This window comes from Apis laboriosa, unplaced genomic scaffold (assembly GCF_014066325.1).
Source record: "Apis laboriosa isolate Shangri-la unplaced genomic scaffold, ASM1406632v1 scaffold9_cov152, whole genome shotgun sequence".
NCBI lineage: Eukaryota > Metazoa > Arthropoda > Insecta > Hymenoptera > Apidae > Apis > Apis laboriosa.
This window is the reverse complement of record NW_025224966.1, coordinates 226,026-250,473: the sequence shown is the minus strand read 5'-3', so window position 1 is coordinate 250,473 and position 24,448 is coordinate 226,026. Positions and strand designations below refer to the sequence as shown.

General features: G+C 30.5%; 5 protein-coding genes across 11 annotated transcripts in view; 2 read left to right on the top strand and 3 right to left on the bottom strand.

Moving 5' to 3' along the window:
* The first annotated feature begins 1,518 nt into the window (after window positions 1–1,518).
* Window positions 1,519–2,562, top strand: LOC122720091 (ubiquitin-60S ribosomal protein L40). Its single transcript, XM_043946566.1, has 3 exons — window positions 1,519–1,600; window positions 1,984–2,183; window positions 2,272–2,562. Exons 2-3 carry the CDS (start codon window positions 1,994–1,996, stop codon window positions 2,466–2,468), a joined length of 387 nt encoding a protein of 128 aa, XP_043802501.1. The 5' UTR covers window positions 1,519–1,600; window positions 1,984–1,993; the 3' UTR covers window positions 2,469–2,562.
* Window positions 2,383–7,689, bottom strand: LOC122720090 (polyphosphoinositide phosphatase). 4 transcript variants are annotated; one of them, XM_043946561.1, is made up of 14 exons: window positions 7,464–7,689; window positions 7,155–7,380; window positions 6,609–6,773; window positions 5,708–6,089; window positions 5,363–5,606; window positions 5,067–5,262; window positions 4,788–4,986; window positions 4,129–4,707; window positions 3,948–4,060; window positions 3,569–3,809; window positions 3,281–3,496; window positions 3,033–3,215; window positions 2,805–2,973; window positions 2,383–2,735 (listed from the first exon to the last, which is right to left on the bottom strand). In XM_043946561.1, exons 1-14 carry the CDS (start codon window positions 7,542–7,544, stop codon window positions 2,643–2,645), a joined length of 3,087 nt encoding a protein of 1,028 aa, XP_043802496.1. In that variant the 5' UTR covers window positions 7,545–7,689; the 3' UTR covers window positions 2,383–2,642. The 4 variants fall into 4 exon arrangements, with proteins under 4 accessions (XP_043802496.1, XP_043802497.1, XP_043802498.1 ...); XM_043946562.1 differs by having other exon boundaries at window positions 5,462–5,606; XM_043946563.1 differs by lacking the exon at window positions 6,609–6,773 and having other exon boundaries at window positions 7,464–7,688.
* Window positions 7,690–8,735: 1,046 nt separating this feature from the next.
* On the bottom strand, window positions 8,736–9,641 carry LOC122719951. The gene is made up of 3 exons (XM_043946241.1): window positions 9,499–9,641; window positions 9,018–9,161; window positions 8,736–8,935 (listed from the first exon to the last, which is right to left on the bottom strand). Exons 1-3 carry the CDS (start codon window positions 9,571–9,573, stop codon window positions 8,798–8,800), a joined length of 357 nt encoding a protein of 118 aa, XP_043802176.1. The 5' UTR covers window positions 9,574–9,641; the 3' UTR covers window positions 8,736–8,797.
* A 1,223-nt stretch (window positions 9,642–10,864) lies between these two features.
* On the top strand, window positions 10,865–17,328 carry LOC122720071. Its single transcript, XM_043946521.1, has 3 exons — window positions 10,865–11,551; window positions 11,741–16,406; window positions 16,486–17,328. The coding sequence occupies exons 1-3, from the start codon at window positions 11,367–11,369 to the stop codon at window positions 16,495–16,497; spliced, it is 4,863 nt and encodes a 1,620-aa protein (XP_043802456.1). The 5' UTR covers window positions 10,865–11,366; the 3' UTR covers window positions 16,498–17,328.
* Window positions 17,329–17,359: 31 nt separating this feature from the next.
* Window positions 17,360–24,448, bottom strand: part of LOC122720070 — a 30,891-nt gene continuing 23,802 nt past the window's right edge. For 2 of the 4 annotated variants that reach the window (XM_043946517.1, XM_043946520.1), the window contains exons 9-19: window positions 23,860–23,983; window positions 23,047–23,163; window positions 22,836–22,974; window positions 22,584–22,700; window positions 22,341–22,502; window positions 22,150–22,253; window positions 21,497–21,790; window positions 21,071–21,318; window positions 19,725–19,937; window positions 19,271–19,498; window positions 17,360–19,157 (exon numbers count right to left, since the gene is read on the bottom strand). In XM_043946517.1, the coding sequence (XP_043802452.1) occupies window positions 18,487–19,157; window positions 19,271–19,498; window positions 19,725–19,937; window positions 21,071–21,318; window positions 21,497–21,790; window positions 22,150–22,253; window positions 22,341–22,502; window positions 22,584–22,700; window positions 22,836–22,974; window positions 23,047–23,163; window positions 23,860–23,983 (2,417 nt within the window). In that variant the 3' untranslated portion in view covers window positions 17,360–18,486. The remainder of the gene's footprint in view (window positions 19,158–19,270; window positions 19,499–19,724; window positions 19,938–21,070; window positions 21,319–21,496; window positions 21,791–22,149; window positions 22,254–22,340; window positions 22,503–22,583; window positions 22,701–22,835; window positions 22,975–23,046; window positions 23,164–23,859; window positions 23,984–24,448) is intronic. The other 2 variants (XM_043946518.1, XM_043946519.1) reach the window with 2 other exon arrangements.

The window sequence follows — 24,448 nt, the reverse complement described above, 5'->3', positions numbered from 1 at the left end:
AAATCGAAATGATATCGTAATCAATCGTAACAATTTTATTTTTTATGTAACAAAGTATCGAATATTCCACCATATTGTATACTTATATTAACATTTTCTTTGTTCGTATAAAACATTTTAATTCGCATTATCAAGCATAGCTGGTCCATCTAAACCTAAATCCAGTTACCGTTCAATTTCCACAATAGCCTTGAGATTCTGGTTAACTTTATCAGAGTTCAACAACTCGAAACAACTTCCTACAACACGGTTGATCAATGCAACGAATTGAGATGTGTTCGCTCCGATATAGAAAACGACCACCGGATTTATAATGAGGAAACTTCGATAACAAACTTCGATGGAGATTTACAACTTCTCAATAACGTTATACAAAAACCGAAACCACTCAATAAGGCAATCTCAGAACGGATTATAAAAGTAAACTTGTTGTTTACTCGATTTCATCTACTAAGCATATACATAGTTTACATCTAAACTGTATTACTATACAGACAGAAATTCCATTTTATAAAGAAGCATTCCGTTTTAAATCAACGTGGCGTGTAGAATGTAATAATCGAGTTGTATCAATGATTTCATACGCGTTATTTTCATTAAATTTATACTAGATTTTCTCCATATTTCTTCTTATCTATCTTTTTATTATAACGTGTCGCCTCACGATAAAAATGGTAATATAAAGAGATTCTCGTTCAATGAATGCAAAAGCATTCAAGGTGGTAGAATATCATAAAGCTTCTTATGCTTCTTTGGAGTATTGCAAAACTCATTCGAATTTATGAAACGCATTCACAGAGTACATATATCTATGAAAAACAGAAAATATAAAAAATTCGACGAATTGTATGTATAAATTTATCCTATTTATAAATAAATAGAATAATAAATTATTTCTATTCAATATTAAAATTGTAATATAAAATTTAATAATTTAATTTTAATAAGTATTTAGGTTAAAATTTATCATTAAAATTTGTATCTATAATCGTGATTTAAGGTATGATCTTTATTTTTTTAAAAAAAATAATAAATATATATTGACTATAATATATACGCATACACACGTATATTATACATGTGTTTGTAATGCAATCCACGTAATAAATAATGCAAGATATGTATATCTTTTATGTACATAAAATATAAAAAAACATTTTCAAAACATATAATTCAAAGTCATTAAACTATTGATGAAAGTTAATAATAATATTATATATTTTATACGTATATAAAATATTATATCTTTTTTAAGAAATTATTTGATTAGACATTTATGACATGTATATTTGCAATTCATTTTAATAGAATTGAATATTTTTATAATTTTTAAAAGATAAATAACGAATCACCAGTTATTAATAATATAATTCACAATAGATTAACATTCATTCAAATTTGCATTAATGATATAAATTTTCAATAATTACACACTTTATATAAAACACAGTAAATAAATTCTACTCATATTTTTTTTGAAATAGTAGAATTATTGACCACGAGAGGGCTAGTATAATCGACTCTATGTGAACGGAAGTTACAGTGCTGCCATTGCAAAGTCTTTTGAGGTTGTTTTCGTGGCATGCATGCTCTTCTAACGGTAAGAATTCGATATCTTTTAGAGATTTTATGATCTAAAATCTTCTTGTAACATATAAATTGTCTGTAAATTAAATTAATATCGTTTATCGATGAAATATTATATAATCGAACAATTAAACAAAAGGGTTCCAAAAACAACTGCAATACGATACGTTGCTAGAACACACGTTTATAAACGAAATGTCTGTTGTGAAATTTTCTAGTCACTTCTACATATTTTATTAAACTTAACACTAAAAAATCATAGATACTTAAGAAATTGGGAATATAAAAAATTAATTGTCATCTTAACGATCTTGCCTAGTAAATAATGTGTAATTTTGTATTTCTTTACTTCGCATTATGATTTTTTATTAAGTGTACGATCTTTCTTTTAAATAGGTATACCACGATGCAGATATTTGTGAAAACTTTGACGGGTAAAACTATCACTCTTGAAGTAGAAGCATCAGATACTATAGAAAATGTGAAAGCTAAAATTCAGGATAAAGAAGGAATACCACCTGATCAGCAACGTCTTATTTTTGCTGGAAAGCAATTAGAAGATGGACGTACTTTATCGGACTATAATATTCAAAAAGGTATTGTACGATTTTAAAATTAAGAAAAAATTAATTTTTTCTTTCATTTCATAATCCAGAATAATAATTATCTTGTGTTTTTAAACAGAATCCACCTTACATCTTGTTCTTCGACTTCGCGGTGGTGTAATTGAACCTACTTTACGTATTCTTGCACAGAAATATAATTGTGATAAAATGATTTGTAGAAAGTGTTATGCACGCCTTCATCCACGTGCAACGAATTGTCGTAAAAAGAAATGTGGGCATACAAACAATATTCGACCAAAGAAGAAACTGAAGTAAACTATATACTTCTACTTAATTTCTACTTACTCATTTTTACAAATGTATCTCTTCTCTAAAAGATGGTTTTAATAAAACGTACATAAGAATGTGATTAAATTTTTTTATTGCCTTATTATATATTAATTTATATGAATATATTTATAAAAATAAAACAAATTTAATTACACGTACTTAATTTGGATATATTAGTTTTAATAATTGCTGTTGTTTTGTATAATTTTCGTACAAATTAATATCATTGGAATTTGGTAAAGAACCGCCTACCTAAATAATATATATCATTTTAATGTTGTATAATTGCTTTGCATACTAGTAATAACTTATTATGCTTACCTTAGCTCTTTTAACATATTGTTCGTATATATTTATATTAGATTTCTTTACCGTCGGTAATTGGATTACAATAATTTTTGCTTCAGGAAATGATACCTGTTGAGTTAATTTTAATCGTACTTTCATGTAATCTGAGGGATATGTTGCATTACGCCCAATCAATGCAAATCTATTAAAAATACATTAAAATAATATTCTATGATGTTTATAAAAGTAAATTATTATTACCTTTTATACAATATCACATCATTTCTTTTAGGATATTCAGGTTGAGTACCATACACTTCTTTCATAGATGGAAATAATGATTCAAAAGATGTAAATTCCGAATTTTCTTTCGAAATAATGAACTGAGAATCATTATTATGTTGATGATTTTCATCCTCGTCCGAACTTGAATCATCGCTAGAACTATAGAATATCGTGCATAGAATTAACATTTAAAAAAATTATTTGATTTTTATATTTCTTTTTACCTTGCACTTGATGTCGTACTACTGGTACTACTTTGCCCAGTCATTGAAGGATTTTTCATATTTAAATTTTTATTACCAGTTTCTTCTCTTCTTCTACCTGGTCGTATTCGTACTACAAATGGACTAAAACTAGTTGTAAAGTGCGGCATAAAATCTCTAACGGAATGACTAATTTTATATGCGTAAATTTCGGAAAGTAAAGATAATTCATATGGCCTGCAAAAATTAATTCAAAAGTTTTACATGAATTATAATGTTATATTCACAAGATTCATAAGATTTTAATACCTATGGTAATCATAATAAACATCGATCATTTCCTCCATTGAATTTTGAACTTGTATTATTTCTGAACATGTTTTCGTTATTTCATTTAACGCGTATGGAAGACATTTTAACACAGTATTATCCCACCATTGAGTTAAAAGCTTTGTTCTACGAGAATAATGACAAGCTGGTTTATGATGAAGATAATAATCTGTTAAAAGTTCCCAAATTGGAGGTTTTCCTTCTTCGGGTATAAATAAACCTATAAGCAATATTTGTATCAAAATATATATATATCTACATAAATCAATATATCTATATCAATATCTATATATAAATTTTATTTAGTATTTTTATCTTTTTGATTCTATTTGATTATATATATATATATTATATTTACCTAAAAATAAATTAATTGTATGTTGTTTTTCCTGATCACTGAACGTATTGCTATAATATCTACTGAGAGTTTGCATAATATCATTACCCTGGCTAGTCCATGGTGCAGTTTTTCTAAATCATACCATTAATATATATTTTTATTATATGATTAAAAATATATATATATAATACAATCTTACCTATAAGTTTTTATCCTATGCACTAATTGAGAACCACCATATTGTAATGCTAATGTATCACCATGATCTTCATATAATTCCTCTAACATTCTCACGCAATCAGAGTCGAATTCTAATTTAGGAGATTCCAATACACCTAAGGCGCACAATTGGAATCCTAAAGCACATTTTCCTATTGCAAATTGAGCTGTATTTGTACGATCTAAACAATCAACGCAATTTGTTCTAATAATACCAGTTTGTAATGTACCCCTTTTATCAAAGTATTGTCTTACTCTATTTTCTATATAATTTAATCCATTATATTTATTCTCTTTGATGAACTTAGAATTAATATCACAAGCATGAGACAAATCATTATTATTCTCAGTTAAAATATTTGTATAATTTTGAACATCATGCATATTGAATGAGAAAATCATGTTTGAATTAATTTTATAATATTTTTTATTATAATTAGATTGAGGGGAAAATAAATTTCTCTGACTATAATATGGACTTTGCGATTGAAAAATACCAGTTTTCAAAACTGCATTATGCGCTATATTTGCCAATCGCGCCATAACATTAAACTTTTTTCTAAAAGGTTTATATTATTATAATTTATATTTTCACATTGATATTTTTATCTATTAAAGTATAAAATAACATAACTATACCTTTTGTTCATTCGAGCCATATCAAAACTTATATATTGAATATGATGTTCTGGAGGTAAAAATTGATTTAAATATTTAACAGCCATACATAATTCTTCACTTAATGTACTTTCATGTTTCTTTTTTTCACGTTTCTTAACAAGATTAAGAATTATAATGGGAGAACCATACCTTCTTAGAAGTTGATTAAAATGTGCACCTGAATTTTTTTTTAATGATAAAATTTAATTTTTATTGGAGAAAAATATAACTTAAATAATAATTTATTATTTTTCATACCTGCTGTTTCTACATAAGGATCGGCTAAATCACAAGTAATGGTAGGTTTTGGAACCATTTTACTAACATCCTGGCTCCAATGTCCAGGAACTGATCCACGCATTTGAACAAAAGAACTAAAACGACCTTTACTTAATGAACTTACTCCAGAATCATGAACAATTTGCTCTGTTTCTACTTCATTTGCAACATCTCCCTTCATTAATAAAATTATTTTTCAATAATAATAATTGGAATATATATACATACATACATACATACATATATATATATATATAAAATTTAATTATATATACATCAAAATTTGCTCCACGTTTCAAGAATCTGGTACCTGCATACTTATTACTTCTTCTGGCAATAATAGTTACATACATAGATCTTCCAAAAATACTAACATTTGATTGACCAATAAAACCATGTGTAACATATAAAATCCAGTCACGATGCAAATCTTTTTCTACTGGTTTTAATAAATGTGAATTCCATACAAATCGACGATGTGGATTACTTCGTATCCCATAATCAACATACTTTTCTGTACTGTTAAAAAAAAAAAAATATATATATATATATAGATAATCAATATTATTAAATAATTAATTTTTACAAATTATTAATTAATTATTAATTAATTAACAAACCTATTATTCCAATTTTTTTTAAATGCCCATATATTAAAAAAATCTTCTGCATCTTCAGCATCACTATTGTCTGTGTGATTTAAATCTTTGGCATTTGTATAAAAAATATCAGGTTTAATATGTTTTGGTGGGGTCATATTATTTTGTAAAGTATGAGTTAAGTCATAAGAATAACTAAAATAAAAATTGCTACTGAGGTCTATGCTTTGAAACATCTTTACATATCTTTGTTCATCAGGATGAAAAACACGAATAGTATCATTTGGAATATAGATCATTGAAGTATCCTCTATTTTATATATTGTATGATGACCAATTACAGCCACTTTACGTCGCTTAGTAACCAAAATTATATAATATCCTTCCAAGAAACGTACAAAACCTAAAAAATTAATTTCTTAATATTAATTATTTTATTAAAATATACATAAATTTTTTAATTTTATGTATCATAACATTGAAAGTGTTATATATATATAACATGCATAATTTTCTAATATTAAATAAAATGACATGCAAATTTAATTTTATATTATACTATGCTAAAAACATGTACATGCTATAATATATTTTATATATAATATATTTATATTGATGTAACATTAATATCACAATATTCATATATATCGATAAAAATTTATTTTAATACAAAAGTTTTTAAATATTAAATTCTCAATTTTATAATTTATTATAAAGAAAAATATCACAGATAATGATTATTATCACATTTATAATATATTTCTATTTTCTTATTATATTCCATGTAATATAAATTTAATTGTATAACATTTAAATTTAAATAATTTAAATAATCGTTTAATAAATAATCATTAAATACTTTGTTAAAAATTATTTTGTTTCGAATGACATTTGATTGAATATTAAAGTCAATGGTCCTTACCAAGAAGACCAAAAGCTGGTATTAGACGAGGAAAAATGTCTCTCTGCCACATTGTTTTCCAGGTGAATTTAGTTTGAGTTGGTTTATGCAATGGTTTCTGACATTCTTGGTGTTCAGATTCTTTTGATACACCATTGTCAGTCGTAGATTCTTTGTGAATGCTGCCTTTGTTAGCAAGCAAATATATATAGAAACTAAGTCTTATATAATGTTTCAGCAATAGTTTTATTCCAGTATTACTACATATATATATATATTATTTTGTATGTCCAATATTAGAATACAATCAACATGCATATCCAAAAAAATAAATCATGCAATATAAAAAAACTTAAATTATATTAGCATTGCAATATAATTGTATACTAATAAGAAATACAAAGTATCAATATATGTGTAAAAATTATTATTTTTTTTATATTTTATTTTATAATTATATGATATTCATAATTATTATAAAATATAAAAATTTTTAATATTGTGAAAGCAAATATGTGCATTGAAATTTTATATGAAAAAGAAATAACTAAACAAAATACTACTTACCAACAATTCCAAAAGCTGAAACAATTCTGGCAACTCCACCAACATTATTTCTTTGTCCAGCACGTGTACGGTTACCCATATCTATCATATTTACAAGATCCTTTATTTCATCTTGAGTATATTCTCTTTTATCATCTACAACAACTAATTCTTTAGATTCCATACGATCTATTTTCAATACTCGAAATCGTGTTAAAGTATTATTTGATCCCATCAAATAAAATCTCTGAAATATTCATAAATATTATATATTTATTTTTAAAAATATTTAAAATACTTATTTATAAAATATTTATAAAACAATCTTACAGATTTTGTTTCATAAAGAGCAATCTTTTGTATAGAAGAAATAATAGGATGAAATACTACAATTGGAATATTTTCATCCATTTTGAATAAATACTGATTTATAAATATTAAACTTTTTTTTCAATATTAATAATTTTTTTAAAATTCTTTCCGTATCAATGACATTTCATATAATCACGAGATCAATCATAGACAACATGCAGGCAAAATTTGTCACATAATTACGCGTCAAAAGTAAGACAAGGAGAGTAAATAGTGAAAGAAAAATAAAAATTTGAGAAATCAACGCCATCTCTAGGATACCGCAAAAACTAAGTTAAGATTAGAAAGATGGATAAAGAAAATTATAAGAGAAATTATAAGAGAAGAATAAAGAAAAAAAAAAGAATTAATGTCAAAATACTTTTTGAGTATTCTATTTTATTCTATTTATTTAAAGAAATATTTTTAACATTCAAAAATGACAATTCTTGTCTTATAATTTCTATTTCTATCCTTCTCTCTATTTTCTATGAGTTTTATTCCTTTTTACGACTTTTATTTACGATACTTTGGAAAAAATCCTGATTTCAATAATTTTATTCTATCTTCGTCCTTCTCTTATTATTTTCTTTTTTATCTATATTTATTCTGCAAAATTTATATCTTCAAAAGACCGTTTTCAATATCCGATTAATTTTATTCTCTTTTTTTGTTTAAATGACTAAATCGATATTTAATAATCGATTAATAATAATAATAATAAATTAAAATATCGATATTTTCTTTATATTACAATATTGGTATTTATAATTATATATTAAAAATATATAGAAATAAATATCTCTTTAATAGTATTAAAATTTCTTTAGTATTCTTTAGTATTTCTATAGTATTTAAATTTATTTTTATGTAATAATTAAAAAAATCTTATAAATTGAAATTATTTTCTTTATGTTGCAATAAAAAATTTTTAATTCAATACAAGTATACTATTTATAGCAATCTACGAGTATAATTTAATATATATAATTAAATGTTATCTATTGATTATCTAAATGATCTATTTTATATATCATCTGTAATAATAGTTAATAATAATATATATTTACAATTATATAAAACATAATAAAGTTTTAAAATTGTTTTATATAAATAATAATTTAAATTATTAATTACATATAATTTAGAAAGAAAATTTAAAGATAGGATATAATTAATAAATACATTTAATTATTTATTTATAATATGACTTCAGGATATAATTACCATAATTACCATAAAACAATAATGTATTTTTTACAATATATATATATATTATTCCTATACATTTCTATATTAAACATAGAAACATTTTATCGAAATTTCAATCGAAGTTCATTTAAATAATATAGATTAACAACAAAACCAATTAAGGTTGTTGCAATAGTTAGACGATAAATTATTAGATCTGATGTGCCTCGTAAAAGAAATGTTGGTTTTGATAAATCAGCCTATAATTAAATATATAATTTATTATTTATTATATTTATTTTATCAATATAATTTTGTTAAAAAAATATATATTATACATACCTGCCATTCTTGTTGTAATTTTTTCATTTTTTCAGGTATTGTAGAATGATTTCTAGAGATAGAATTAGATGTAGATGCTATCTTAGTTTTAATAGAATCAAACATCATTTTTGGTGCTTCTATTTTTTCTAATGGTTTTGGAGACTGTAAATATTAATTATTAAATATATTTTATATAATATTATACAATAATATTATTACATATTACACTACAAATACAATAAACAAATTTGCAAAGTATTTGCAAATTTACTATATATACTTAAAATTTTTCATATAATAATAATATTTTTAAACTTTTGTTATATATGTTATGTAAAAGTATAGTTTCATTATTTAACATTTAAAATTCCTTTAAAATATATGATAAAAAAAAAATAATATGTTCTCTATTAAATCTTATTAATTAATAATTAAAACGAAGTATTCGATTTTCAATTCTATTAAAGATTTTGTTTAATTTTTATTATTAATTACTCACTAAAGGATAAAGAGCTTGTAATTGGGTGGATTGTTTTAAACGGCCAGTAAAAGCACTAAATTGATGGAACGACATTTTCTTCTTTTATATAACTTACCTGTTCTTACAATGGCGCTTATCCGTACCCGTAGTGATTTTTGTATTTACTTTCTGAAAATAAAGAAAAGTATGTACTATATAAAATCTTAATGTAGGTTGGTAAAATGCAGGTTGGCCATTTCACTAAATTATTTTTCAAAGATTATTTTCAACTTATTCAAATATTTTATATAAAATATTAATAATATGTGATTGTATATAATTTATGTACACAATTTAGTAATACAGCTTATAATTAAATTATAAAATATAAATTATTTAATATGATATTATTAACAATAATTTTTCTTATTACATTTTTATCATATCAATTTTAATTTATATTAAATTTATTATACTTTATATATAAATGAAATATTCTTTTTATTTCATTTTACATCATATACTAAAACTATATATATCTAGTGATTTATATATAAGAAATGATTCATGGTTAGAATATTTATATAGATAACGTTTATTTAAAAAAATATATATATGTTTTTGAAATTATTTTATTTTGAAATATTGTTGCAAATAATTTTCAAAATTATTTTATAATTTACAATATAAAATGTAATGAATTACTAATGTAATGAATGTATATATATATATATATATATATATGAGTTTAATGTATATTATTTATGATTTACTTTTATTTTACAAAATAATATAATATAATAATAGTTAATACATATATATATATATATATATATATATATATATATATATAATACAATACAATATATATATATATTATTATACATACATGAGTTGACATATATCATAAAATGTTTTGGTTAAAGTTCAGCCAACATTTTTTATAGTGAAAATAAATATAATAAATAAAATATAATTTCATTGATGAAAACATGACTAATTTGTTAAGTCATAGAATTAAGAATATAATCCTAACTGATAAAAATAATAAAAGAGATTATCATTTCAAAATTATTAATAATAAAAGTAATAAAAATATATTATAATCAATCTCTTTATTCTTGTCATTCAGACAAATTTAACCTACTTATGTGAAGACATGTAATTATATTTTAAATATAAATTATATTTATTAACAAAAGTTTTTGAATATAATTTTTTAATGTGATTTTATAAAGATTTAAGAATTTATAATTGTTTATAATTCAATTTGATGAAAAAAAAAATATAATTTTTTCAATGGTTATAATTATAATATTCTACGAAAATGATATAATGATATAAAATATATATCAAGAATCAAAATATTAGTTTTAATAAACAAAAAATGTTTAATAATCTTATTTATTATTAAATGTGGACATCATTTTCTAATATATATGTATTACTTTATTAATTTTGCCGTACTAACAATTCTGTTTTACCGACGAACTGCAAACAGCAAAACATATCATGGCTGAATATGGTGGTTTTGTGATGAACAATATCTTGAGTTGTGTTAATAAATTTTATGCTATAAAAAATAATTAATAGTGAAATTTGTGACACAATTGTGAATAAATTTTGTACAGTGCTCTTTATATCTATAGTATTTCATAGCATTCATTATATGTTATAAAAAAGTATATGATAATTGGAACAGAAGACATTATTACTCTCTATCTCTATTAGTAGAAATTATAATATCTTACCATCTTTATAACATATTGTAATAAGTAATTGTGTAATTACAATAGCTCATATCAAAGTCATATTTCTATTTATGAATTTTCAAGTATCAATTTGATGCTTATGGATTTTATGTGTAAGATACTCTGAATTCTGTGATACGTAATAAGTAAAGTCTGATGCCAAAGCTACGAAAGAATAGGAGAATTGAAACTAGATGGGGTGTCAAATATTATACAGCAGTGAAAAATGCTGTTTTTATAACACATAAACAGCCTTATGTGCCAACAGTACCACCCCCCTCTTTGAAGGAACATGTTCCAGAATGTGAGACACTATATATGTGTACACAGTGCAAAGACTGGTGAGTTTATTGATACATTTATTGATACATTTTTTATTATTTAATAATATATTTTTTCTTTTATAAATACAATTATATAAAATTGATGTATACGAAGCAATAAATTATAATTAATTTAATTTAATTCATAATAAGATTAATTATTAATAAGAAATAAAAATTTAACATAGAAATTTCGTTTTCTATTAGCTTTCATTTTCGAAGCAGTTTGGAAGATCATATTGCAAGGAAAAGTTGGATATTGGGATATTGGTGTCAACATTGTTTTGTGACCGATTGTAAACATAGTTCTATAGAAGGTACATTATGTTCGACATGTGTGCAATCAGATCGTGAGAAACGTTTATATTTAAGAAGTAGAGGCTTACGTAAAAGTCAAAAATTTGGGGTAATAAGAGTCTTTTACAATCAATGTCAATTTTTTGCACATTTGAAAACCCATAATGTAAATTTGGTATACATGGGTGATTTAATGTTAATGCCTATACCAACAAATATAAATGATTGGAATCCTGAAATAGATGTAACTTGCGAAGCACTCATGGAGCATACATTTATAATAAAAGTTCATATAATGGATTGGTTAAAAGATAAAACCATTACTAACAATTGGTGGCAATTAGGAGGAGATAGCAATAATCCAATTACTCTTATTCTTAAAGGTTATAAAGGTCGGTTTCACTTTAAGCCATTAGAAATACCAATAGATGAGCAGTTTTCTATATTGAATTCTGTTCATTCTACATCTAAAAATAGTAACATGTATTCCGATATTGAAATACTTGATTCTGTTGAAAATGTTGATAAAAGGGCGAGCCCATCTTCTACAGATACCATAGTCTCCATCTCCGATGAAAGTGTGATCGAAAATGAAGACAGTCCTTGCACGATAAACGATATTACTTTTGTTGATTGTGGGCCTACATCAAAGTGTTTTGAACCTGAAATTCCATTAAATACTAAGAAAAAAAGAAATATAACAGTTTCCGTAAAATCAATGCAAGATTCCGCTACTCTTCAATCATCAAATATGGTTACTAATAAATTTAAAAGGAATAAAATAACACAATTAAATTGTATTTCACCCAATATGGTTATGTCATATGGCAATACTATGATAACACCTAAACGCGATGTTAAAGATTTATCAAAATATCCTACTAATAAACAATCTTCATCGAAGAATCTAACGCATAAATCTAATAATAGTACACCGATTAAAATAATCACAGAAAGCAATATCGTAGAAATAGACTCCGACAAAAAGATGAATAAAACACTTCTCAATAATTTATTAATAGTAGAACCATTATCTAAACTGCAATCTGAGCCATCTCGTGCAACAAAAACGGATACATGCAAAAATAAGTTAGATAAATTTAAACAAAATGTACATTCGTTCAATTCTGGTCAAAAAGTTGTCACGTTTCAAAGCAAAAAGCACGTTGATATCAATACAATTATTAATCAATTACCGTCTCACATAATCAACAACAAAAAGATTGTTTTTATAGGACAAACTTCTGATAATGCAACTATTCATAATAATAAAGAGTCACACTCTAAAACAGTAGTTCACTTAGTACCTGATGACAATGAGAAATTGTTAGAAATGAAAAAAAATCTAGAAAATGAGAAACTTTTGCAAATTAACAAAGATTACAATAAAAATATTTCTAAATCGAAAAATCAAAGTGAGGCCAATAAAAGCAAAGGACGAGCTTTATCGAACAAAATTGTATATCAAAATGGGCGGAAATATATTATTAAACAATCATCAGGTTCCGCTAAAAATTTAAAAAATACCAAGGGAGTAGCGGCGATAAAAGATGTAGGAGGAACGATGCAATCAAAATCTACAAATGGTATTCCACCATTGATACCCTTAAATTCCACTGAAATAGAAAATATATCAAATCAGGAAAAAATAAATTCATTTAATAGTGATATTTCCCCTTTAACACCTTCACCATCTCCGTCGGAATTATCAAGTAGTTCGAGTTGCGATGTTAATTCCAAACAATCCTCTTCGTCGGTGAAATGTTCTCAAAAGGCCGATGTATCTTTCTTAAATATTGAACATAAAGATATTGGCATTGATGTACAAAATACGAACAATTCGTTTGAAAGTTTATCATTCCATAAAGGGGAGGATCAAAACTTGTATCTCGATGTAAAATTTCTTAACCAGAAGCCAATTTATACTATTGTTGACACATCTACGATGATAACGAAATGTAAAGAAGAAATGTTAAATGAATTTTTTCATCTTCCTTATTTCGAACTAAAGAAACGTTATGATCATTTACAAGAAATCGGGGAAGAAATATCGAGAGTGATGAATTTCGTAACCGATAATGTGATCAAAGAAAATTTGAAAGCCGTTCACATCTTGCAAACCGTGTTGAAACATTGCATTGATAAGTGCACCGAAACGAGCGATGAAACGGAGGAAAAAGATATACCATTGAACGAATGGGAATCGGAGTATCGACAAACGAACGAAAAACCTATTTGCAAAGCGTGTAATAAAATTACAAAACCCAAGTATTATGTTCCAGGATTCTCGAAACCTGCGGAAAACGATATTTATTGTTCTTGTTACAGGCACGTGTGTCACAAATGTCAAACATACCAAGGTAATTCAACGCGTTTCGTAGCTCATCAAACATTTCACGATAAAGAAAAACCGTATTTATGCCCCGATTGTTATCGTAAATTTACGACATTTAAATCGTTAGAGGTTCATACGTGGACCACTTGTTTTCATACGCTGAAAAAACGTGTCCTCGGTTGCAAGGTTTGCGAAATAGATGGTTTTCAAGATATGGAATCTGTCGCTAAACATTTTGCTATTATGCACAGTCACAATAAAATAGTTTGCGATAAATGTTACATCGTTTTGCCCTCGTACTCCGAATACATGAAACATCATAAAGATAAACATTTGGATGGGGATGATTATCATCCTATAAGGCTGGTATTGTGCAAAATTGGACGATGCATCGTACGTTGCGAAGATTACATGTTGCACATGGAGAAGCATCTAGTCGTGCAAAGATTAATATGGTTTAAATGTCCATTCTGTATGTTTATTCACGTAGAACCGAAACGAATTATGTCCCATTTGCAAAGTGGGCACGTAACGCGTTTAAAGGAACTTATAAGTCACGAGGTGTTGTTGAACGTTTTGCAAGTAGAAAACGCGGCAAATTTGTTGAAGAGTAATTTGCAACAGAATAAATTCACGAACGCAAACGCGGAATCTTGCGAGGACGGGACTGTTATGCCTAAGATTATAAATGCTAGAACTATCACGTCCGAGGTATTTGAAAATGGAACGACTCAAGGAACGAACGATCAAATGATAAATGACGACATTGCCCCCCAATGTTCCAAAATTGTTAATTCAGAATTTTCTGTTTCAAAATTGAGCAAAACTATACCGAAGATACTCGATGTCAGGTCGATGGCCGACTCGGTATCGGATAGTTCGAAACACGAGGAAGCCGAGATAATTGGGACAAAATTTACAAAAATGAAGGAGGGAAACGAAGAAATGGAGCAAAACAAAATAATCAAAAGGATCGAAAATTCGAGGACGGAAATTACATTGGAAGAAAATGCAACAACTACGATAAAAATAGAATCGAAAGAAAATAGTAGCGATTACATACAGCGGGATGATAAATCGATTTCAGATATATTGGACGTTGACTCGTTTCAACGAGATATTGTTCCGAAAATGATCAAAATGCAGAGTACAAATGACAATTTGAAAAAAGAAATATCACGCGAAAAGGATAAAATGAAATCAATGGAAGTAGAGACGAGAGAGAGCGAAAGCCAAGTTCAAAAACAATGCGACGAATCAATCTTGAAACCTCCTCCGCTTGCTAGAATTCCTTCACACGTATTCGAATCGAATCGATCGAAGAAGATCGGACAGTCGACCAAAGGAGGAAAAGCGACCGTGTTTTTACGCAATCCGAAAATTCCTCGACGAATTGCTCTAAACTGTCCAACCAATTTGAACGAGATATTCAATTTTTCGTGCCATTTATGCGGAGAATTAATAAATACATCGAAATCTATCATAAGTAATCACTTTCAGACCAAACATTCGCAAGAATGTAAATTATCGACGATCACTACAAATTTGTTACGTATATCGCCAGAATTCATTAACGGAGGTTACAAGGAATTGTTGGATAACAAGAAACGCAAATCGGACAATTCTATATCGAATGCGAAAAGAAGACGACGATGGAATCCAAAAAAATATACCGACGGGAAACACGCAAATTTTACGGGACTTGGACTGTGCGTGAAACAAGTAACGGCCGAGGATAGCGAGGGTAATTTTAGATGTAAAAAATGTGATCAACGTTGCTCGAATATGGCAAATTTGAGAGAGCATATCGCTTCTAATCACAGAATAAAAGGCCGATATTTGGTTTGTTTGGAATGTGGGGATAATTTTGTGGTTGCGCCTAGTCTGCAAATGCATCTGAAAGCGTTCCATGGGATAGAGGATCCTATCACGTACATGGCGCAAAATACGTTATACGCCCCTGATAACGTCGACGATCTTGAAACTGGTGGGAAGTCCATCGAAGCGAATCAATGCCACGTTTGTATGGCAGTTTTCGAGGATAAGGCAGCTGTGGATAAACATCTTCGAGTGCATGGAATGGCATTTTTAAATCGTAAAAGGATAGAAGCGCAAAATGCTTTGAAAAGTCCGGAGAAAAAAGGTGAACTGGAGGAAGAAAAATATACGCCGATTAAACCAAGTCCAAAAGAACTCGTTCGGAAGGATAAACCAGCGGAAACTATATTAGAAAAAATTACTGTAAGTCGATTAGAACGTAAGATTATATATTTATTTCGATCATTCATAAACCATCGATCTTAATCGTTTTTCATTTCAGGCAACAATATAGCTAATGGAGGCACGATTTTCAAAAACGGTGTCGATCGAAAAGTAATACACGTATTTAATAATTTCTAGTTTTAATGAATATGATCGTGAATCTGTGATTTTAATGTTTTGTTTAAGCAATGAAAAAAAAAAAAACGTTTCCTCTTTTTATAGTAAAAAATAACAAAAAAGTATAATGTTGTTAGTCATTATAGTATAGTGTCAAAACAAAAAAAAAAAAAAAATGTAACTTTGATTAATGCTCAGCTCTGCATATATACCTATTAACACATTGCGTTCCAAAATTCTTTTTTATTATTAGATTTATCGCATTATAGCTCTATTATTTTAATAATAATAAATAATAATAATAATAGTTATATTACATGCTTATAAACCAAACGCAATGTGTTAATTTGCTTAGATAACATGGAATAGAACATCTTTGTAAATATATACAAACAATTGTAGACAAATGTATAATTTATTTTGTTAGAATTTCTTTGTTAACGCGTATTCAAATAATTGAGTTATTCTATTATATGTACATCGTTAAAATTTGTTTTTTCTTAACTTTACGCAAATCTTGCAGCCTAACTATTCTTCAAAGTTTCATATTCCATCATAAATAATTGTATATCTATTACATCCTTCGTATGTATGAAATCCTGTACTTGCAATATGATGTAAATAATTGCCTTGTTTTGAAAAAAATATAACTTTTTGTACTCTACTAATTCATATGCATCGTTATATCTAAAAATAGATAAAAATAAAATATTCTGATTTACTTTCAAAAAACTTCTACTTATCCTTGATATATAGAATATGGAAATGATGTATTTTACACAGTAAGATAGATTATTAATTGCACCGACAAACATTATTGCTTAGCGATAAAATTGTAGTAATTCAATGATTGACACATCGAGATACTCGAGGTACGTGGAGAATATTTCCACTTGTTATTCCCATTTATCTATATATATATATATATATATATTTCTACATGTATTCTTTTTATATATATATATATATATATATATATACACGTACTAATGTTAAAATATCAGTACGTCAGGTTCGAAGATTTATAGAGGAAACCAATATGTTTATTCTTACGATTTTTCATTTTACGAGAAGATATTTCTTTTTCATTATTACATCGAGTGCAGGTACTTGAGGAAAGGTATGGGATACTGAACACTTTAACGTTGGACCTGTAAGAGTACTCTCAGCGTTCCTTCAACGACTTTACGCCATTAAGTCGTTTATTATCACGAAAAAATAGAGAGAGTAATATAAAAAAAAAAAAAAAAAAAAAAAAAAAAAANNAAAAAAAAAAAAAAAAAAAAAAAAAAAATACAATTCGAATCATTATATACGTATAGATTTAAACATATCGGCAAATAACTTTCAAAACTTTCGAGCATGAATTAGAAATCATTCGTCTAAGAACGAATAAGAAATGACTATTATTATTATTTTGGTCCCTTCATAATGTGATAATCCATAATGCCGATATCAACCGTATATACCTTTACGGGCCCCGTAAATAGTCTTTTATATCTTTGGCACGATTACTAAGGAACACACATACGATAAATTTAAACGATGATTCTCAACTCTCACGCTAAATTTTCGCACGATCAATTTGAGCTTGATCTTTCGTGTATACGATTATTGAGGATTGTCATGTACACAGATGATTACATTTTTTTTTTTTTTCTTTTTTTACATCCCTTTATCCGTTTATCTTTTAAACAATATAATCTCAAGAACGGGAAGGAGGAAAGGAGAAACGAGAGACAAAAAAAAAAAAAATATTAAGAAATTCACGCGTATGTTTCGCGCTCTTTCAACTTTTTCATCGAGAGATTCTCTTCTTTCTCTTGATTAAGAACATACGTAATTACGCCAAGAGTTAAATAGAATGGAAGAGAAAAAAAAAAAAAAAAAGAAAAGAAAAGAAAAGAAAATATCCACGGAGCAGCAAGTTATTTTTTCCTTATTACTTTAATCTACGCGGCAGTTGATTTTCGTACGATTTCGCGTCTGTGTGATTATCCATCTCCTCGGGAGGATTGAGATTGATCACGCGAACTATGGGGCTCGAGGGTCGAGAACGATCCGATTTCTCGATCTCGAAGTTTATTAACCGAGGACTGGATTCTGGATTTCTGGAGGAGGACGCGTCGTTCGTCAACGTCCTGGCGTGGGACGTGGAGGACGAAGAGGACGAGGAGGAGGAGGAAACGGAACGAGCAGTTTTCGCGTCCGAGTCGATAGGGGACGTGACGTTGCCGCGCACGTGACCCTCTTGGAACAATTTCTTCGGATTGTTCGCAAGGCTCGCGTCATCCGGATTTACATTCGATTCCGCCGTAAAGGCTAATGATTCCCCAAGTTTTTTGCCCCGAACAGTGTTCCCCAATTCGCTTAATGGAATCCCGAATTCACGAGTGGCCCACACGTCGCAGCTAGGGCTGCACGACGAGCCACGGGGGAGTTGACAGACGGTTTTGCTTTTTCTCGCGTCTTCCATGGAATGCCATCGATGAGATTTCGAGATGGACGATCCCGATGCAATGGTATTTAAACTGTTTGTCGGCACTATCCGATGAGGAAATCGGGGGGATCCTCGAATTTTTTCCCGCGACGACGTTTGGCTGGTACTCGCTTCTAAAAACAATCAACTTTCTAGCAATTCTCGTGGTAGATAATATCGTAGATAATATCGTAGATAATCGTGAAACGTAATTTTCGAGGGGAAAGGACAGTTTTTTTTTACTTACTGGGCGGTAAACTGAAATTCACTCTCGGCTCGCTGTACTCTTTACGACGTAACCCCAGGCTTAATCTGCGATCTTCTTCGCTAGTAATACTAATTATTGGTCCTGAGCCACATCGAGGATGAGGGGAACGAGCGCCTTGGGCGTTAACCTGACAGGTAGATGCGGCTTTCGTGCCTGGCACCAGGCCGGCGATGTAGCCCATATGAACCCGTAACGCCGACGCCACTCCTACGGGATTCCAATCCTTACGCGTATATCTTCTTTCCCCCTCCCCCCCCTCCTCTTTCTTACACGTACCTGTGTACGTACCTGTGNAGATGCGGCTTTCGTGCCTGGCACCAGGCCGGCGATGTAGCCCATATGAACCCGTAACGCCGACGCCACTCCTACGGGATTCCAATCCTTACGCGTATATCTTCTTTCCCCCTCCCCCCCTCCTCTTTCTTACACGTACCTATGTACGTACCTGTGAACGAAGCGACCGAGGTTTTCCTGCTGCTGGGACGACTGCCGAAAAGGCTGAAGAATCGTTGAAAAACGCCCAACCGATTTGCCCCTTCCGTCTCTCTTCGTTGATGAAGCTTGTAAATGTCCGCGAGACTTCGCCTCCCCGTGTCCGGCTCCAAATCCGGTTGACTGCTAAACGCTACAGTACCGCGTCGTATCCCTGATTTAAACGAGCAAATCGAATTATTATAGCGAATAGTGAAAGCGTTACACTTTTTCTCTTCAACCACGGATGCTAGAATATTTGTTAGGTTAGGAAGCGCAAAAGCGAAAGCAGTGTGCCGAGATATCGCAAGAGGAGGAGGAAATAGAAGAAGAATCGCGAAACAAATTCTTCTACGCGTATTTTTACACCCGAGAAATAATAATAAATAAAATAAAACAATAAATTGTCCTTTTTCACGGATCTACACCGATGTGTATATGCACATGTATATATGTATGCGCGCGCATATATGCGGAGAAGCAAACGGTTTGCCGAAACAAATGTTCGGAAAGAGCAGAGAAATGGGAAATTTCATGCTTGAAATTTTTGCGCATCTGTTCGACATCCTTCGATTCGTCGCGACGTTAGTGAATTCGAAACGTGCGATTTAACGTGCAGAGAATAGAGAGGATGTACTGTACATATATCCCTGCCAGGGATTTGTCCGAACTTGTCAAGGGGTTTGGGATTCGGAGCTCGGGGAAATACGAGTGCAGCCTAATATCTCGAATTGCGATTAATATATTACAACTGTACGAACTACATTCTCAAGCTGTTGCAAACTATATATATATATATTATATATAAATACAGGGCAGAGTGACGAAACTTATAACCGCCTCGTTGCAACCATCAACGTTCGTGATTTCACGATTCGAGCGAGTGGACATTTCCCATTGAAAATGTTACTTGGCAATCTCTCATGCAATTTTATTCGAGAATTCGTATTCGATTAAACGATTTTTTCTTTTTTCTTTTCGAGTCGAGTTTCTTTCGAAAAATTCGTTTCGACAAGTTTTATTTAATTTCCTTATTCTAATTCCCTGGGCTCAAGCAAAAGGTAAACGGTGGCAGGATCGTTCAAACAATTATTGCGTGCAATAAACGGAATTCTGTCACCTTTCTCCTACACCTGAATGATGAAAAAATGATACGATAATTATGTATCGATCCTTCTTTCTCTCCTCGATGAAATAACTTTTTCATTCATCGTGCAAATGAATGGTTGGAGAAAGATAAGCGAATTGGTCGGGGATTATTTATTCGCACGATGAATGTTGGATCACGCGGCAAAGAATCTCGCTCACCGGATGAATCGGCGGACGGCCAGCTAGCCCTAGGGATGACCGGTGGGAGGACGCTGAGCAGCAACAAAGGCAGACCACCCCCGATGCTCGGATTGCGTTGCGGAATCGACGCGCTCGACGAAGCGTGCGATGGTTCGACCGGTTCGACCTGTGCCAATTGTTTCTCCAATCTGGCCAATTCCAGCTCCAGCTGCGCCATTTCACGACGATACACGCGATTCTGCACTTCCACGCGATACTGAAGCTCGCTGTTGTCGCCCCGATCCGACAATATTCATTTCATCGTTAAATTCCATTATTATTTTCAATAACAGATCTATTTTCCAATTATTCCCAAATGTCACGAGACCAATCATTTCTCGCGAGATTAGATTAATTAATTAACAGGGAAATTATTTCCCCCTCTTCGTAAATGGAGAAACTTACGTTCTGTCGTCGGTCACGAATCTCCTCGTGTTGCATTCGATCTTCAAGCCGAGACTTTGCACGACGGGGTCGGCCCTCTCGCCGGCCAAAATGTTCGTAAGCTGGGGAAGGAACAGCAACGCCAGCGTCGCGGTCGTCGAGGCTAAGATCAGAGCGGTGATCGTAACGAAAGCCAAAGTTACACGGTCGGACATCAAATTCGCCAAAACCACCACGATTCCTGAAGTGATCACCACGAAATAAACGCTCATGCCGATGTATTGGGAGTCGTTCAAAGCCGGTATTTTCACGTGTCTGTAATTGCAAATGTAGAGAAGGATAAGATTAGCCTTAATTTTCTCCACCGAATTAAACGAAAGAAAAAAATCGATATTTTCCATTTATAACGTCCTTCCACCTTGTCCAGATATATCAACATATCTGATATATCAACAGTTGAATGATACAATATACGGTAAAAAGAGGAAATATCTTTGTTAACGAACGCCTTAATGGCATCCCTCATTAAACTCCAATTGTACTTGGACTCTCCAATTTCAAGTTTGCACATTTCCCGGAGCGTTTGTTTCGACCAAATTTTCCTCCCAACGCGCGAAAATCGCATTAAAAAATTATTCGAGCATTTATTCTTCGGGATAAGCGGATATTTTTACCTCGTTTCCCAAGCCATGTACAGGCCGACGACGAGCAACAGACCTTTGTAAATGTAAAGCGCCCCCAACCAGCTGTTGGTGTGTTGAGAACGACACACCTCTACCTGCGTCGAGAAGAAACGAGTTAAATCTGATTTGGCTTCGAATATATATATATATATATAAAGGTTGTTTTCGCATTCTTTCGATACCTGAGATTGGTAGACCACTCCTCTATCTTGCGGGTTCATCTCCAGAGTTAAGTTTCGAAGATGACGTTGCATCGGGTCGAAAGTCACCCACAGGGTCACCACGAGGCCGTCTATCAGTAGAAGGACGCAGATCAAGCTTATCAGCTGGGTATCCTGAAGTAGCTGCAAGTAGCAACATTATATTGGCGTTATTTCTCTATATGTGTATGTGTATATATGCAGAATTTATTATCATATTATTACCTTGTTTTTGACAACACCGCTTCTACTTCTCGTGAAAATTCGGTGAACGCGATAGGTTTTGGTGAACATCGATCCGAAAGCCAAGGAAAAGCCCGCAGACAATAGATACACTCTCGCCTGGAAAACGAATGGGAGGCGTTACATTACGTAAAAGTATTTAAGTCGTTAAGAAATTTAAAGATAAGATTCCGCCCGAGAAGCGAACCAACTAACCGAAGAGCGATGGTAAAGTAGAAAAAAAATAATGCTCACGGTGCATACTGTAGGATAGTAATCGTTGCTATCGGGAAGGGTGGCGTGATCCAAGCCCAAAAGTATGACTGCACCGTAGACCAAACCGCAACCAACGGCAGCCATGTTGTTAAGCCTAGGGCTCGAAAGCTTTATACTCCTGTCGATCATGTTCGAAATGGAATTCTACGTGTGCGCGAGAAACGACAATACGACGAACGTTACAACTTACTTGTGCTTACGGAAATGCAAATTGAACGCCAAGAAGGCGAACGCTAATGCGACGCCGACGCTTGCGAGGCAAGTAACCGCTAGGAAAGCCGCAGGCGCTACGGTCACCACCCTTAACCTGCCCATAAGGAGAAAAGTACTCTTGCAAAATTTCTTCTTGACAACCGATAATAACTCGTGAGAAGTTAGTTACAGCGGATGGCGTGTAATCAATTTCTTTAGCTTTTATATAATCCTTGATATTTTCACGTCTTTTCACGTCCGCGCTCCGACGAGCTACGATAATTAAATTTTATCGAATACGAGTATAATCTTTAATCCCTTACGCCGAATCGCTTACCCGTAAAAATTCTATCCAAAAAAGAATTTTCATTCAATGCGAATTATTCCTCGCATCGAATTCCTCCCGTTATTTTTCAGATCCGTCTAAATCTGTCGCATCAACTCATGCAATAAAATCGAATTCTTAGCGCGTAGTATCGATTATTATATATGATTAGATTAAGAAGGATTCGCGCGTATTCTCTTATCTCGTCTCATTCACTCGTCGATAAAAATTTGAAATACGTCCAACGATTTATTTATTATTAACCGTGCAATTAAATATATAAGATACGATTTGATTGGTGTAAATAATGCACGCGTAAATGTGACGTACAATTAACGATCCGTTCCATATTTGAATCGTACGTTCAATTGCAATGGGAAGGACGGAATCGATATAATTGCTCGAATATCGTAATAATTAGATTTCAATTTTTTTTACAGATGCGTCAATTATCGCGCGGGAATGGGGAAATAGAAGGATACAAACCGGAAAACTCTTCGAGCTGCTGGGGGATGCCCATCCGGCCATCTCATCGTTGCGCATTCCGAGCAATTCATCACCAGTTTTCCATCCTCTGGACTGAAAATCGCTATTTTTCTCTTAACGCGCCCTGCAAGAAGAAAACTGTCGAGAGTTCCTTCCATTTTGGATCCTTCCCGAGTACTCGACGTGGGATCGAATAATCGGTCGAGTTGTGCAATCAAACAACAGAGACGCGATATCATTTCTTTTCGCTCCTCCCATTTAATTTGAACGAATAATTTCGCGAAGATAAATTAAAACGTTGGAGATTTTAATCTTGGGAGAAATGCCCGTTTTAATTATTTTGATTTTTGACTATATGGAATATTTTTTCTTTAAATTATTTATAAATTAAGGTCCTTTCGTACAATTAATTTAATTTATATTATAGATAGAAACCAATCTGACTTACGTCGATTTGAGCTCAAATCATGTAAGATTTTAAGAGTCGAACAGACTCAAAATTTTAACTTCTGCGTTTAACTTTAATCTTAATTCAACATCGAGGTCGCAATCATCTTTATCTATACGATCTATCAAAAGATATTACGCT